The sequence below is a fragment of the Notamacropus eugenii genome, chromosome 1 (genome assembly GCF_028372415.1).
Source record: "Notamacropus eugenii isolate mMacEug1 chromosome 1, mMacEug1.pri_v2, whole genome shotgun sequence".
NCBI classification, from domain to species: domain Eukaryota; kingdom Metazoa; phylum Chordata; class Mammalia; order Diprotodontia; family Macropodidae; genus Notamacropus; species Notamacropus eugenii.
In genome coordinates this window covers 90,637,976-90,654,500 of record NC_092872.1, presented here as the reverse complement: position 1 = coordinate 90,654,500, position 16,525 = coordinate 90,637,976, and the positions used below count along the sequence as shown (strand labels likewise).

Here is a 16,525-nt window from a genome sequence, read left to right as displayed (position 1 = left end):
TGCCCAGAAATTTTGACCACAGAAAATGAAATGTTAATTGAAAGAATTCACAAATCATCAAGAAAATAACAAACCAAACCAACACATAACTCAAAGACTCACAGTGGCTAAATTTAACAATTAAAATTAAATTTAGATCCAACAAGTTCTGCAAGTGATCAGGAGAAATACCTTCAAAGACAAAGGAAAAGAAATTTGGACATTGGGAGACTATTCTGCATAAAATAGGAGGGAATGGACTGTGTTCTGAAGATCAGAGCTCTCAGGATGCAGGCCAGGGTGACCTATCCTGCAAATCAGGGTTTAAATACGTAAAAAAAGATGGACATTCAATAATTAAGTGTTACTTGAAACATTTTTAGAAAGAAAACCAGAACTAAAGAGACTATTTGCCTTTCAAACACCCCAAACGATACAGGAGAAGTGAATAAATGTAGCACCCAAGGACAAGAGTGACAGCAGAGAAATCAGTGAGAGATGTTTTTCTAAAGGCACACAAAGAGGTTAACAGTGAAGAGGCTGCCCTGGGGTATTATGGGCAGAACTCAGCCACAACTATGCCTGCAGGTGAATCAATGTTCTTTCTTGAGTCCACTTTACAAAACAGGAAGGTATATGAAGGAGGGAGGGGAACAGGAGGATAGAGAGGAATGGGTGATATGCCAGAGCCAAATCAAGGGCTATCAAATGAGTAGGAGGAAGGTGATTTCTGTGGTCTCAGAAAAAGAACCTACAGTGGAATGGTTAAGGAAAAAAGGGAAAGACTGACAAGGAGGGGAAAGGAAAGAGGCTTTACTTTGTTGTAGGGAAGCGGCTGAATGATGAATGTTGCTAAGGATGAAGAGAGGTTAAGAGAGATAAGGACCTTTGCACACTGGAATAACCTGGGTGGGGAGGGGTGGGGAGAGGAGGGGGTAGGGAATCTGCAGCCTCAAGGCCATAGGTTACCCACCTCTGAGGGATTTGGGGCTTGAAAAGGCTACATGTCTTACCTCAGGAGTGAGGGAACTGAAAATCCTGGAGGCAACTGACATCTGAGGGGAATGGGAGACCATGGACCCAGGGAGGATGTTTTGAGGAAAATGAGGAGAGTAAAGAGCAGGGTTAGGCTGAATAATCAGGGCCGTGGTTAAGGAAGGGTCCAAGAGACAGTAACAACCAATAAATATGTACAAGACTAGCAGCCATGCCCCAATAGATAAGTGGTCAAAGGTTATGAACAATGTGCAAAATAAGAATTGCAAGGTATTCACAACCCCCGTGAAAAAAAACACAAATCAAAATAAGCCTGGAATGTTACCTCACACCCTAATAAGTGGCAAAAATGACAAAAAATGGCAATAATCAATGTTGGGGGAGGTCTTATGGAATGATAGGCACACTGATATACACTGTTGCTGGAATTGTGAATGGTACAACCATTTTGGAAAGCAATTTAGAATTACACAAATAAAGTGATTAAAACATCTATACCAACCTATACCCCAAGAAAGTCATCAATAAGAAAGTTCCCATGTACTCCAGAATGTTTATAGCAGCATTCTTTTGCTATTTTGTATTCCTATTTTGTAATGTGGTCTCAAGAAAGAACACTGATTCATCTGCAGGAATGGTTGTGGCCAACTTCTGCCCATAATGCACCAGGGCCACCTCTTCACTCTTAACCTCTTTGTGTACTTTTACATAAAGAATCGGAAGCAAAGTTGATGCCCATCAATTGAAGAATGACTAAATTAACTGTGGCACATTAATGTAATCGAATATTACTATGATGCAAGAAAAAATGTGTGTGATAAATACAGAGAAGCACGGAAAGATCTAAATGAACTGATGCCGAGTAAACAGAGCCAAGAAAGTAATACACAGTGTAACTACAAAAACGTAAATGGAAAGACCTAGATACCAAAAAATCACCAAGTCAATATGACTCAATCATAAAGACAGAGAAGGATTCTAATAAAGAGATATGAGAGGATACTCCCAATTCATCTCTCTGTGGAGGGAGGAGGTCCACAGATGTTATACATTGCACATATTTTGGGAATTTTTCAATCTATTGACTAATTGTGATGATTTTTTTCCTCTCTAAAAAATACTACTTGTTACATGGAATGGCTTCTAGGAAAGTAAAGGAAGAATACCTGGGAAAACTATGATGATGTGAGAAACAGAAGATATTAATAAAAACTTATTTTAAAAAACAAAATCAATAAAAATAATGTTCTGCATAAAATGTTGAACGTTTTTGCACAATTAGAACTCATGCAGGAAAAATTAGAAGGGTAAATAGGGGGCAAAATCTCTGCAGAATATTTCTTTTACAAAGAGAAATTTCAAATATGTGGATATATCTTAGAATATGAACACATATACAGGGAACTGATTCAAATTTATAAGAATAAGAGTGACTCCTCACCTTGCAAAACGGTCATAGGATATGAACAGGCATTTTTCATCAGAGGAAGAAATCTAAGCTATCAATAACCACATTAAAGAATGCTGTAAATAATTAGGAAATGCAAATGAAAACAACTCTGAGGCACCACTTTACACTTCTTAGATTTGCAAAGTTGACCACAAAGAAAAATGACATGCTGGAGAGGCTGTGAGAAAATACATACATTGGTGTACTGCTGATATACCCAAAGGGTTATAAAACTGTGTATACCCTTTGATCCAGCAATATCACTTCTAGGTCTTTATCCCAAAGAGATCACAAAAAAAAGGAAAAGGACACACATGTACAAACATATTTATAGCAGTTTTTTGAGGTGCTCTAGAATTGGAAATTAAGGGATGCCCATCAATTGGTACATGAATGTAATGGAATACTATTGTTCCATTAGAAATTATGAGCAGACAGATTTCAGAAAAACCTGGAAAGACTTACATGAACTGATGCTGAGTGAAGTGAGAACAACCAGGAGAACACTGCAACAGCAACTTTGTGAGATAACCAACTTTGATAGACTTAACTCTTCTCAGCAATACAAGGATCTTCCAAAAGACTCATGATGGAAAATGCCATCCACATCCAGAGAAAGGACTATGGAGTCTGAGTGCAGACCAAAGCCTACTATTTTCTTTCTCTCTTTTTTTGTTTCTTCTTTCTTGTGGCTTTTCTCTTTGGTCCTAATTCTTCTTTACATCATGACTAACATGGAAATATGTTTGTACATGTATAGCCTATATCAGAATGCATATCATCTTGGGGAGGGAGAGAAAATTTAGAACTGAAAATTTTATAGAAGCGAATGTTGAAAACTAAAATCAAGTAAATAAAATTTGAAAAAAAAAACTATCACTGACTATACTTCAAATATAATCATATCTTAATCAAACACAACAAACTTTATAGAAATGTAACATCTCAAAATCAGACTTAATCGAATAGTAATCATTTAACATCACCAGATTTCTAGAGCCTAGAACCAATGACACCAAAAAACAGAAACCTACTAAAAGCCTACAATTTCTAAAATACATTAAAGGATTATTTACATATAACTAAGGACTGCTAAGAGTAGGTATCAATTACTCTGTTTTAAGAGAGCTATATAAGTTATAGTAACCAAGGGAAATTGGATTACAAGACCCAGTTTAAACACAGAGACATTAAAGCACTGGATAAGCAGCATATAGTGGAAAGATCACTGTCTCTAGTGTGAGATCTGATCTTAAATTCTGTCTCTACTATTTCCTTATGTTGCCTTTGGCAAGTCATGTAGACTCCACAGGTCTCAACTTTCCAATCTGGAGAATGAGCGAATTAGACCAGAAGACTTCTGACATCCCCATTCAATTCTAAAGCTAATAAACACAGACTACAGCATTTTCCATGGAAATCCAAACAGATCCAAAATGGGTTTCTTTCTATTTAAAGATTTCTCATAATATGTTCATTTTGTTGCTACTATGTAATTTTGGATACTGTGCAAATTAGAAGGTTGAAATATTAAATAAAGCAACAACACACACTTAATGGATCTTAAAAAACAGTCCAACTCCATCTCAAAAATAAAAATACCTAGTGGCAGTTAGAAAACAAGCCCTTGTTTTATCTTTCTCCTTTTACCTTTATCCTAAACTAATAGTTCTAATTAACTTCTCTTTCTTCAAGGAACCATTATCCTTCCAGTTACCCAGTTTGGTAATCTTGGACTCATCCTTGATGCCACACTCTCCTTTATCCCCCATATCCATATAAGTTATCTTCATAATGGCTCTCATATCTATTCCCTTCTTTCTACTTACACAGCCACCACCATAGCTCGGGCCCTCATCATCTTTGACTAAGTCTATTACAAAAGTCCTAACTGGCCTCCCTGACTCATATCTTTTCCCTCTCCAATCTATACTCCATACAACTGCCAAAGGAATATTGTAAAAGTGTGACAGGTATGACTGTCACTCATCTGCTAAAGAAGTTGCAGTAGCTTCACATTGCCTCTAACATAAAATAGAAATTTCAGTTCAGGTTTTAAAGTCTTTCATTACCTAGCTATAACCTACTTTTTTAAAGAATTATGACACATTTCTTCCCTTTATGTACTCTTTGGTATGGTGAAACTGTTTCTCACCTAGAATATTTGATTTCCCGTCTCCTTGACTTTACACAGGCTTTCATTCCTTTCTCACTTCTCTACCTTTTAGAATCCCCAGTTTTCTTCAAAACTCAGCTCAAGGAAGGAAAGATCTTCCACATAAGGTCTTTCCTAAATCCACATCACTACCCCGCCCCAAGCTGCCAATGCCTATTTTTCTTGCATGCAGCTTATTAGTAAAATTTTGTTTGCTTTTTGTCTGCCCCCCCCCCCCCCCAATTAGATTTCGAGCCCCTTGAGGACAGGAACTCTCCTTCTGTCTTTTCTTTATCCCCAGAGTTTAGCAAGGTGCCTGGCACATAGTAGATACTTAATAAATGTTTACTGTCTCCTTTTATATATATTTTGTATCTACTTATATGCATACAGGATGCTTCACCACGTAGAATATAAGTTGAAGTAAGGGATTGTGGATCTTTTTTATTTTTTTTAAATCTTTGCATCTCTAGTATCTAAAGACCAAAAATGAGAAAAACAGCCAAATTAGCCTATAGATCTGCCCTGGAGGCTATACAATTGTGAGAATACTAAGGGACTAAAATAAAAGATATCTGAAAGAAAAGAAGATGACAAAGGCAGAGAAAAAAAAATCTTGGCCTTTGTTAACACCCAAAAAAAGGTGACCAAGAGAACATCAATAACTACCAACTTACATCTATAGAAAATCTTTCTGAGATTCATCTATGTCCAAATCAGGGACATCCTAGGAGAGGACACACAGGCTTTCATGAGCAATATTCCACAATGAACCACATCTTTACCATCTCATAATTAAGTGAAAGATATAGAGAATACAAGATCCTACTGTGCTTATTGTCTGTTGATGATGACAAAGCATTTGATCCAGATGCAATGCCTACAGAACAAAAATGTCACTTTTCTAGCAAAGTGTCTCCCAGACATCAAGATCATTCAAGACTTCTGAGATGATCTAACAGAGATGACCTGTTCACACTGATAATAAAGATAATCTGAGGCATAAAAAAGGGAGTTTTATCTTCAGCAAAGAAATCCAGGGCAGAGTCCAAGTAAAGGAAGTATTCCCTATGGATGGTGAGGCCCTCCAGTTGCTTCTATTTGCAGATGTCTTTGTGCTGACTATATCAAGCCCTAAAGGAGTTTGACTTGTCCATCCACACAAGAAATAGTCAATAAGTGTTATTAAGTACCTACTTAGGTTCAGCTAGGGCAGGTAGGAGGGGCAGTCGATAGAGTGCCAGGCATGGAGTCAAATCTGAATTCAAATCTGGTGTTAGACAGTAGCTGTGTGACCCTGGGCAATTCAGGTAACCCTGTCTGCCTCAGTTTCCTCATCTGTAAAATGAGCTGGAGAAGGAAATAACCAAACATGACAATATCTTTGCCAAGAAAACCCCAAATGAGGTTACAAAGAGTCAGACACGACTGAAACAACTAAACAAATATCACCAAGAAGCACCTACTAATGTGTCAGGCACTGTGCTAAACACTAGGAATACAAAGAAAGGCAAAAGACATTCCCTGCCCTCAAGAAGCTCTAATCTAATGAGAAGACAACACGTAAAAAGAGGCTAAAAAGGTGCAGAGGGAAGGGCAGTGGCCATGGTGGCATGACGAAGACCTGAAACTGTATGGGAAATTATGATCTGAAAGAAGCTCTCTGATATCCACCTTCCATCCTCTCCAATCAGAGGGAGAGAAGGGTCCCAGGGCTAAGGAGTACTGAGAAGGCATGAATTCGAATTGATGAAATACTGCAGGAAGATGAGTTGTTGGAGAAAAAAAAAAAATCCAGGGCACTAGCTGGGTAGGAGATGATAAAGTGGCTACACTGGACACCTTCCTTAAATGGAAAATTTTGGAGGAGTTCTCTGATAACCACTGTCCACTCTCTCAAATCAAAGGGAGGGAAGGCTCCCAGAGCCAAGGAAATACCAAGTAAGTGAAGAATGCCCAGATTTCAATATGCATTTGGATGGACATCCTATAAATGTTATCTATTATCTGGAACAAACAGCTTAAGATGGGACAATGATTTGGACCCAGAATTGAAAAGGAGAGAGGGCTGGATTGCTTTCAAGAAAATAGCAAAGTTATTTCATTGCCTCTAAGCATCCCATGAAAATGAAGACCTATCTTTTCAATGCTAATATTTTATCAGTGTTGCTGTATAGTAGCAAGAAAAGAAACACTACTGCCTCTGAGAATTAAAGATTAGTATCACACAGCGGGCAACAAAGAAGCACATGCTAGATGAAAACTGACTGTAGCACATAACCAACAAAGAATTCTGAAGGACCGTGACATAGCTCATCATCAAGGAATTACATGATGGGAAGAAAAGAGAGGTTGGTCCAGTGGCAAGACTAAGGAACGACTGTTGGGAGAGGGTACACTAGTTCCTTTCCTCCACATCAAGAAATGGTAAAATAGGCCTCTGAGGGAATGAGTGGATCAACCACTCATGGCAAACTTTTGGAAGAACTTGAAGGAGAGTATCACAGGACAAACAAGACTGAAAGGCTGTGAATGGTAAGGTTGAAGGCAAAACTCTTAAATCTAGAGAAATTGCAGATCCATTTGAGTATTTGATTATCCCCAGGACATAAAAATGCTTAATAAATGCTTAGAATTGATTCCCATCAATTTCTATCAATTCCTATTAATCCTTTCCAAATCAAACTAAGAAAATGAAGTCTTTAAGTAGGAAATACACGTCACTGTCAAAAACCAGTGATTTTCCTGTGGGTCCTGAGAAAGAGTGCCAGAGCTGTACTACTTTTGATATACAGACAATGTTCTTCAAATAGCATGCCTCTGCAATCTTCATTTAATAACCTTCGAAATAATGGAGAAACCATAAGAAATTAAAAATCATAAGACAACACAAGAATATAAAATTAAGTATTTACATGTGCTGCTTCTCCCTCTGACTCATGCTTAAAAATGTAAAACTAGGTCAGTGAGCAAAACTGGGGCTGGGACATCACTAGACCTACAACTACCTGGATCCATCTGTTGTCTGCAGAACTGTAATTTTCACACCAAAGAGGGATACAGCTTGCAGTAAAAGTCACAAGCAAAGACAAGTGGATATATATTGAAGTGACATAACCTTACACCAGCCAATAAGGATTTTAAAGAATTATGTAAATGAGAATGTCTGTGCTATGATAGGATAGCCCAGAATACAACAGTGTCTCTACTCACAAGGAGTCTGGAATCTAACTGGAAAGGTAAGACATGAAATTGAGCAAAACAGCATATGATAAAATGGTCATTGTAAAGTAGAGACAAAAAGTTTGAAATGCAATAAGATAAAGGAAAAGATCAAGATAGGCTGGAGGCACTGAGAAATTTTCACAAAATAACCCAGGCATTGAAGGATAGGGAACATATGGCTACACAGAGAGAACATCTAATACAGGAAGAAGCGCACTGAGTAAGGTAACTGAGCCAAGAGATGGGGGACAGGCAAACAGGGGAATGGGATCAGATTATGTAGGGTCTAAAAAGCTAAGCAGAGGTTTCATAGGATCATAGGATTTTAGAATTGGATGGCACCTTAGAGATTATCAAGTCCAACTATTTTACAGATAAGGAAACAACCTCAGAGTGGGGGAAATAATTTACCCAAGGTCATAAATGGAAGCTTGTTACAGAAGAAAAAAAGGTAAACTGGGAGTCAGAGGACCTGAGTTCAAATTTCAACTCTGCTAATTACAACCTCATTCAATGACAATCAAGAAGCGTTTATTAAGTGCCTATTATCCGTAAGGAATTGTACTGAGCACTGGGGATATAAATACAAGAATGAAACAATCCCATTCTTAAGGAGCTCCCATTCTAATGGGGGAGATAACAAGGACATATATAAGTAAACGCTGAATAAATTTAAAGAGGATAAATGCAAATAAGTCACTTGGTTTCTCCAGGCTTCAGTTTCCTTACCTATTAGAATGAAGGGGTCAGGCTAGATGACCTCTAAGAACTTCTAGATCTATGATTCAGATTCAAATTCAGATCTTTTGATTCTAAATCTAGTGTTCTTTCCACTACATCACAAATTTCCACTCGATGTGGTAGAAAATCATCATATGTCCTCAATAGAGGAGTAATACTTAAAACCTGTATTTTAAGAAGACTAATCAGACTCAAATAATTTTAGAACTAGAAGGGATCTTTAAGGTCACCTATCTAGTCCAATCCCCCTCTCTTATTTAAAAAAAAAACAAAACTGTATTGAGACTTTTTTTATGTCACTTCATTTCGCAACAGATACCTCTTCCTCCTCCCTAAATCACGGAGCTGCTCCTATAACAATTTTTTAAAAAGAGGAGAGGAAAAGTAGTTCAACAAAACCAACACATCAATCTTATGTGCAGTGTTCCACATTCATAGATGCAAAGAAGGGAATAAAGTATGTTCTCATATACCTCCTTAGGAGTCATATTTGGTCATTTTAATTATACAGCATTCAATCTTTTGTTGTTATTTTTCATTTACATTGTCATGGTTATTGTGCATATTGTTTTCCTGATTCTGTTTATTTCATTTTGTATCGATTCCCATGCCTCCCTATAGTCATCATAATCATCATTACTTTCTTCTTTTTAATTAAAAAATGTATTGAAAAATATTTCCAATAAATAAATGGCCTTAATTATATTTAAACAATAAGCTGACAATACCACTAAACATTACACTTACTAGTAACTGTGGGGGTTTGAAATTAAGTATGAGCAAACAGAAAAATGACGCCTCACGTCTTATGTGTTACAGTTTACATGGAAATTCTTCCCAATGAGTCAAACTCTCATTTCTTACAGTACATTAATATTCCATTATTTTCATATACCCACAATTTGAGTAGCCATTACAAAAATGATAGACATCTACTTTGTTTCTTATTCTTTTCTATTACAAAAGTGGGATATAAATATTTTTTATGTCTATTAGACCTTTCTTGCTGGCTTTAACTTCCTTGGATTTTATACACAGCAGTGACATCTTGGGATCAAAGGGAAGGAAATTTCAGTCACTTTCTTACAATAATTTAAATTACTTTCCAATACACCAATCCCTTCACTTTACAGGTGATGGAAGTAAGATCAGAAAGACTACACAACTTATCTAAGGTGACGCAGAAAGGTAACATCAGGGCAGCTACTAGAATCCAAATCTCTTGACTCCCAAAGAGTTCCTGTGCCAGGAACTGAACTAAATATTAGGGATGCAAAAACAAGCAAACAAGACAGTCTCTGCCTTCAGGGAGTTCACATTCTAATAGGAGAAGACAACATATATGACAAGCTAGAATTGGGAAGGAGGGATGGCAGTGGGGGTACACCTGGGGAAGGTAATGCTACACAGCATCCCTTGGAGATAGCCAGGAGGTACTATCGTGGATCTGGGATATCAAAGATAAGGTGAAAGCTCACCAGTGTCAGATCCCTGGGTCAGAATTACAAGTTAGGTGGGAGGAGAAAGAGGCCAGAGTACAAGCAGCAGGGTTTAGATATGTCCAGGAAGGAGAAAATAAAATTTACTTTCCCTTATGCCACATAATGATGTCCTAAGGACATAATGAAGTCCTAAGAATGGTACAGCCATCCTAATCAACTTTTAAATATACCAAATTTTGCTAGAATTGGGAAGGCAAGCAAAAAGCTACACCAGTTTGAAGTTCCTATTAAAAACTGAATATGTATAGAATCATTTGTTTCAGTGGTGCCCAAAAACTTTTACCTATGAAAGCAACAAACGGTGTATCAGTAAGCCTCAGGTCCTTGCCATTATTCCAGGTACTAACTGCTCATGGTATTTTAGTAAATAATTATAGATCTTCTCTGCATATTACTACCTCTTCCAACTACACAGCTTAGATTAGGTGTGGCCACCTTAATTCTATACAGCAGATTTTATGTCTTCAACACAATCTCTACAGCCCTATGCACAAGGAGTGTTAAGGAGCAGTTTAGGAATTAAACAGTTGCCCTTCCTTTTAGAAAACTGAAATCTTAACTAATAGGAAGATCTTTTCATTTGCAGGGTGTGAAAGTGAAGAAGAGACATACAGAAAAATGATCTTGCCACAATCACAAATAGTTGCCCCCATACCCCTCTTCAGTTCAGACAAACAACAAAAAAATCTTAAGTTTTCGTCTGTGTTCATTTGTACTGCAAGAATCATTTCTGAGCAGTCAGCTTGTAAACAGGTAGCCCAAGACTGAAAACAATTTGTCTCTCCTTTAATCTGTAATACTGATTAAGCAGATCTAACTAATACCGTAGCCATCTGATACAATGTAAACATTTTCTAGGACACTTCCAGAAAAAACCTAAGAATCTTCACGGCATCTATCTCTCGGTCCAGGAACAATCACAAAGTTCCTAACTTCTCACCCAGCCCATGCTGACTTCTCAGCACAGTAGAAAGAGCTCTGGAACTGAAAGCGGTAAGCCTGGATTTAAAGTCTAGCTCAGCTACCGCAGTGAGGCTGGGGAAGTCATTTTCTTTCCGGGGCTTCGGTTTCCACAACAAGAAGGTGTCTTCCACCTCCCGATCCTCGGATCTACTGTGTCCATATAGCAAGCGCTTATTAACCCCTTGCTACGGGCCAGTCAATGCTAAGAGCTGGGAGATGCAAAGAAAATGCAAAAAAAACCCCAAACCCCCCAAACACACTGCTCACGGCTGAGCAAAGGGGAAAAGTCCCCCAAAACTGAACCAGAACGACGAAATGCAAACAAGAGCCAGAAAACGTCCAACGGGACTCTGCGCTATGTCGGTCAAGATTCGGTGGGCATAGCTGGACAGGCAAGGGAATAAGGACAGCGGTGACGGACAAGTCACCTGTCTGAATTCCTCCCTAACTCCCACTGCCCTTTGGAGATTCCTAGTTTGTGCCCCCTCCCCAAACTCTTCCCTCTCCCACCCTACCAGCACCGGGATCCGTCTTCAGTTCTGGGATCGGTACCACCCCCATCCTCAATATCTTTCTTTCGTGCCCCTTTCAATACATCCCTTTTCTCTCCCCGCTCTGGGGGGTGGAGCTGCATTCTTTTTCCAGGAGCTGGCCCCCATCCCAGGAGACTTCTTCTTCTTCTTCTTCTTCCCTCCCCCACCCTATCCCTATCTCCGGCTTCGACCCCCGTCGACCCCCCGACCTTCTTGTCTCCATCTTCCACCCTACACCAAGGGGGCATTTTCCCATCCTCCCCCCGCATTCCTTATCCCTGGCCTCAGCCACCTGCCGGCCTGGTAGTCCCCAAACTTGGGGTCTCGCTCTCCTCTCCCTCCACCCCCACCTGGAGGCTTCTGCTTTCCCTCCCCTCCCCCAACTGAAAAGCCTCCCCCCTCCCCCAACTCACTTCAGGTGGTCCAAGGAGTGGATGCTGCGGGAGGACTTCCCATGGCCCCCACCCACCCAGCTCCGCGAGCGGCCAAACATTTCCGCGGCCCCCTCTCTATGGTTTCCCCTCACGACTTCATCCCGGGAACCGCCGAAGACCCGCGGCAGCAGAAGCGGCAACGGCGGCGGTGGCCGCAGACGAACCGCCAACCACCTTCCCCCCAAGCCTTACAGTCCGGTACTGACATTCAGTCCCGGAACCCGGCCAGTCGGCCCTCGCGCTTTACGGCCACCGCCGAGAATGCCGGGAAGTGGAGTTCTCTCCAGGGGCCCCTGCGGCCGGGACTCGATGAGGGCCCCAGGTTGGTCGTGTCCGAACTACAAGTCCCATCGTGCACAGCGCACGCCCCAGTTCCTCCCCTCCCCCACCCTGATGCCTTTCAACCTCCCTCTCCTAAGGGGGCGGGCCTAAGCAGAAATCCGCAGCTTCCTGCGAAGGGAGGTAATGGATGTAATGGATAATGGTGTTGGTCATAAATGATAAAATCCTTTGAATTTACCCTCTTCGGCCCAAAGGCCCAGGGAATTCCTGTGTCTGCCTCAGAGCACCTATCCTCTCCCAGGATTGTATTTTTTTTAGCAAAACAAAATAATTCATGACAAAAGTCGGCATAAGTGCCCTAGAAAGAATGAGAGCTGGAGTCAGACCAAATCTCATATTCATCTGCATAGGAAAGCAGCCTAGTGCCCTGGAGAGCGTGCTGGTGTGTAGGCAGAAGCCTGATGCTGGATGCCAGATAAGTATCTAGTGGTCCTAGGACCTTGGACAAGTCACTTTGCCTCTCCACGTCTCTGTTGCCTCATAAATTCTTTTAAAGGGGGGAGGGGAAATTACAATGCTGGCCTTTATAGAGCACTCTAAGGTTTTCCAAGTACATGCAAAAATTGTTCCGTCCTCACAACAGCTCCGAGATGGGCAATATTATTATCCCCATTTAACAGAAGAGAAAAGTGAAGTTCAAGTCACTAAATGATGTACCCAGGGATTCACAGTAAGTACCTGGGGTAGGATTATGAATTCTGTTCAAGTCTAGTACTCTATCCACTATATCACCTAGTTGCCTTCCTACCACCACTTCTAGTAAACCTCAAAGCATCAAATCACCGTGAATTGTTATTACTGACAGGTATGGTGACTGTTGCCCCTACAAGTCAGGAGATCTGTATTCTGACTCTGGCTCTTGCTATCTACCTGACTTTGGACAAATTACTTAAATCACAGAATTTCAGGGGCAAGGATGATGTCACAGACTTTCAGACTCACTTAAACAAGAATCGTCTTTACAATATTCCTAACAAGTGGTCCAGCCTTTTCTGATTAGCAACTTGGTGTGATAGAATATGAGAGGACTATGGAGTCAGTGAACCTCAGTTCAGATCCCACATATGATGCTTACTACCTCTTTGACTTTGGGCAAATTACTTAAACTGCCTGGGCTCCAATTTTTTTTTATCTGTATAAGGAAGGAAGAGGAGTTGGACTCCTCTTATGTGGTTATATGTTAGAGTCTGCTCTTACTCACCATGAGTTTAACCTCTCTATCCTAGGAAGCACATGGTGGTATAGTGGATAAAATGTTGAACCTCAAGTCAGAAAGCCCTGAGTTCCACTATTTGACAAAAAACTGCTGGGAAAACTGTAAAATGGTATGACAAAGCTAGGTAGAGACCAATATCTCACACCGTGTACTAAAATGAAGTTGAAATGGGTACATGATTCAGAAATAAAGGGTGCTACCATAAGTAAATTAAGAGAGCAAGAAATAGTTTACCTGTCAGATCTATGGAGAAGGGAAAAATTTATGACCAAACAAGATGTAGAGAATATTATGAAATGCAAAATAGTGAATTTTGGTTACATTAAATTTAAAAAGTTTTTGCACAAACACAACCAATGCAACCAAGATTAAAAGGACAGCAGAAACCTGGGAAGCAATTTTTATGGCCAGTGTTTGTGATAAAGGCCTCATTTCCAAAATATATAGTGAACTGAATCAAATTTATAAGAATACAAGTCATTCCCCAATTGATAAATGGTCAAAGGAAGGCAGTTTTCATATGAAGAAATTAAAGCTATCTATAGTCACATGAAAAAATGCTCTAAAATCATTATTGATTAGAGAAATGCAAATTAAAACAGCTCTGAGGTACCACCTCACAACTATCAGATTGGCGAATCTGACAGCAAAGGAAAACGATAAGTGTTAGAGAAAATGTGGGAAAATAGGAACACTAATGCATTGTTGATGGACTTGTGAACTGATCGAACTATTTTGGAGAGCTATAAAACTGTGCATACCCTTTGATTCAGCAAATACCTCTACTAGATCCCTATCCCAGAGATCATAAAAAAAGGGGAAAGTACCCACATGTACAAAAACATTTATAGCAGCTCTTTTTGTAGTGGCAAAGAATTGGAAATTGAGAGAATGCCCATCAATTGGGGAATGGTTGAACAAGTTGTGGTATGTCAATGTAATGGAATACTATTGTTCTATAAGAAATAATGAGCTGGCAGATTTAAGAAAAACCAGGAAAGACCTACATGAACTGATGGTGAGTGAAGTGAACAGAACCAGGAGAACATCGTAGATAGTAATAGCAAAATTATGTGATCACCTATGATAGAATTAGCTCTTCCCAGCAGTACAATTATCTAAGACAGTTCTAAAAGACTTACGATGGAAAATGTTATCCACATCCAGAGAAAGAAATGTAGAGTCTGAATGCAGATCAAAGCATACTATTTTAACCTTTTTTTTGTTTCTTGTGGTCTTTCGCCTTTGTTCTGATTCTTCTTTCACAATATGACTAATGTGGAAATATGTTTTAACCTGATTTTACATGTATAATCTATATCAGATTGCTTACTGTTTTGGGGAAGGGGGAATGGCGGGAGGAAGAAAAATTTAGAACTCAAAATCTTACAGAAATGAATGTTGAAAACTATCTTTACATGTAATTGGAAAGAAATAAAATACTATGAAGTGGGGGTGGGGGAAAGAAAGCCCTGAGTTCAAATCTGCCATCGGACATTTGCTTGCTGTATGTCCTTAACTTCCTATTTGTCGCAGCTTCCCCAACTGTAAAATGAGGACAATAATAGTCTCTATCACTAAGAGTTGTTGTGAGGATCAATGAGAATCAGTGTAAAAGGTCCTGACTCTTTCTTTCTCCTCCCTTTTGACTTTTGTCTTGACTGATAACTATGGAGAAGGGAATGAGGATGAGGACTTTCTGAAACTTCCTCACTTAAACCCAATTCAAAAAGTCAAAACATCCCCCTTGTGATGTCATTAGTCCTTTTCCAGAATGCAGGACAAACAGTAACTATGATGATGACATATATTAGGTGCTTAATAAATGCCTATTTCCTTCCCTTTTCCCCCAAGAAAGACTAAATAGATAAAGAATATCTACTGCCCAGATTTCAGCATGAATGTGAGTAGACACCCTCTAGAGCATGCCCAAAAGTATATATATCTGAGACAGGCAGTACAGACAGGCAATGAGCTGGGCCAGAGTTGAAAAGAAGGAGAATAAACTGGATTGCTTTCAGAAGATTACCAAGGGCTTTTATTGATTGCAAATTCCCCATGAAAGCAAGGACCCATCTTTTCCATATTAACATTTTACTGGGGCTGTAAGAAGTAAAACATCCCTGCATCTGAAGAATAATAACCAGGGGAAAATGCCTAAATTTCTCCTCCAGAAATAAATTTAGAGCAGGGATGGTTCTTTCTCATTTTGCAAATGAAAACTGCATTTATATGGAAGAACGGAACAAGCTTTATTAAGCCTCTGCTGTGCGCCAGGCATTGTGCTCAGCATTTTAAACTATATCATGTTTTGTGATTCACAAAACATTTTCCACACAATAACCCTGTAAATAGATAGGGCAGGTTTGTCAATTTACAGAGATGAAAAATAAAGCTCAAGTTAAATGGCTTTCCAAAGTCACATAGCTGTTAAGTGACAGACCCAGGTTCTTAGTCTTAAATTCAATGTTCTTCCTATTATACCCCACATGCTTCTCACTTAAGGACCAAGGGAGGCTAAATAACTTTCTCACAGTCATATAGTGAGTGAGGTAGGGGCAGGGATTGGAATTCTGTTCTCCTTATATCACTAGAATTCACTGTCCCAAACTCTAAGGACATGATGAGTAAAAATGACATCCTATCCTACCTACAGAGTATCATCCTGAATCTGGGGGAAGAAAAAGAAGGAGAAAGGCAGAAGTGTATGAATTTTCTAGAAAATGGAAATACCCTTCAGACTCAGATAAGAAACCCCTTCACTTCTAGTTGCACAAACCATCTTAACAATGTAAGCTCGATAATACCAAGCTGTTAGAGCTTCTGGGGAATTCAACTGATAACTTCTTGGCTTTGCCCTCCCAACACTTCCCCAACAGAAAAGTGCAAAAAACTAATAGTGACTTGCCCCCACATCTGCCTAGAGTTGCTCTGATTCCCGATACTACAGTTTTAGTTGCAATTTCTCATTTATAGGATTATAGATTTG

General features: G+C 39.5%; 1 protein-coding gene across 10 annotated transcripts in view; it reads right to left on the bottom strand.

Annotated features, from left to right (window-relative positions):
• CLEC16A (C-type lectin domain containing 16A) overlaps positions 1 to 12,218 on the bottom strand; it is a 227,408-nt gene extending 215,190 nt beyond the window's left edge. For all 10 annotated transcript variants that reach the window (XM_072609236.1, XM_072609193.1, XM_072609219.1 and 7 more), the window contains exon 1: positions 11,958 to 12,218. In XM_072609236.1, the coding sequence (XP_072465337.1) occupies positions 11,958 to 12,037 (80 nt within the window). In that variant the 5' untranslated portion in view covers positions 12,038 to 12,218. The remainder of the gene's footprint in view (positions 1 to 11,957) is intronic.
• Positions 12,219 to 16,525: the final 4,307 nt, after the last annotated feature.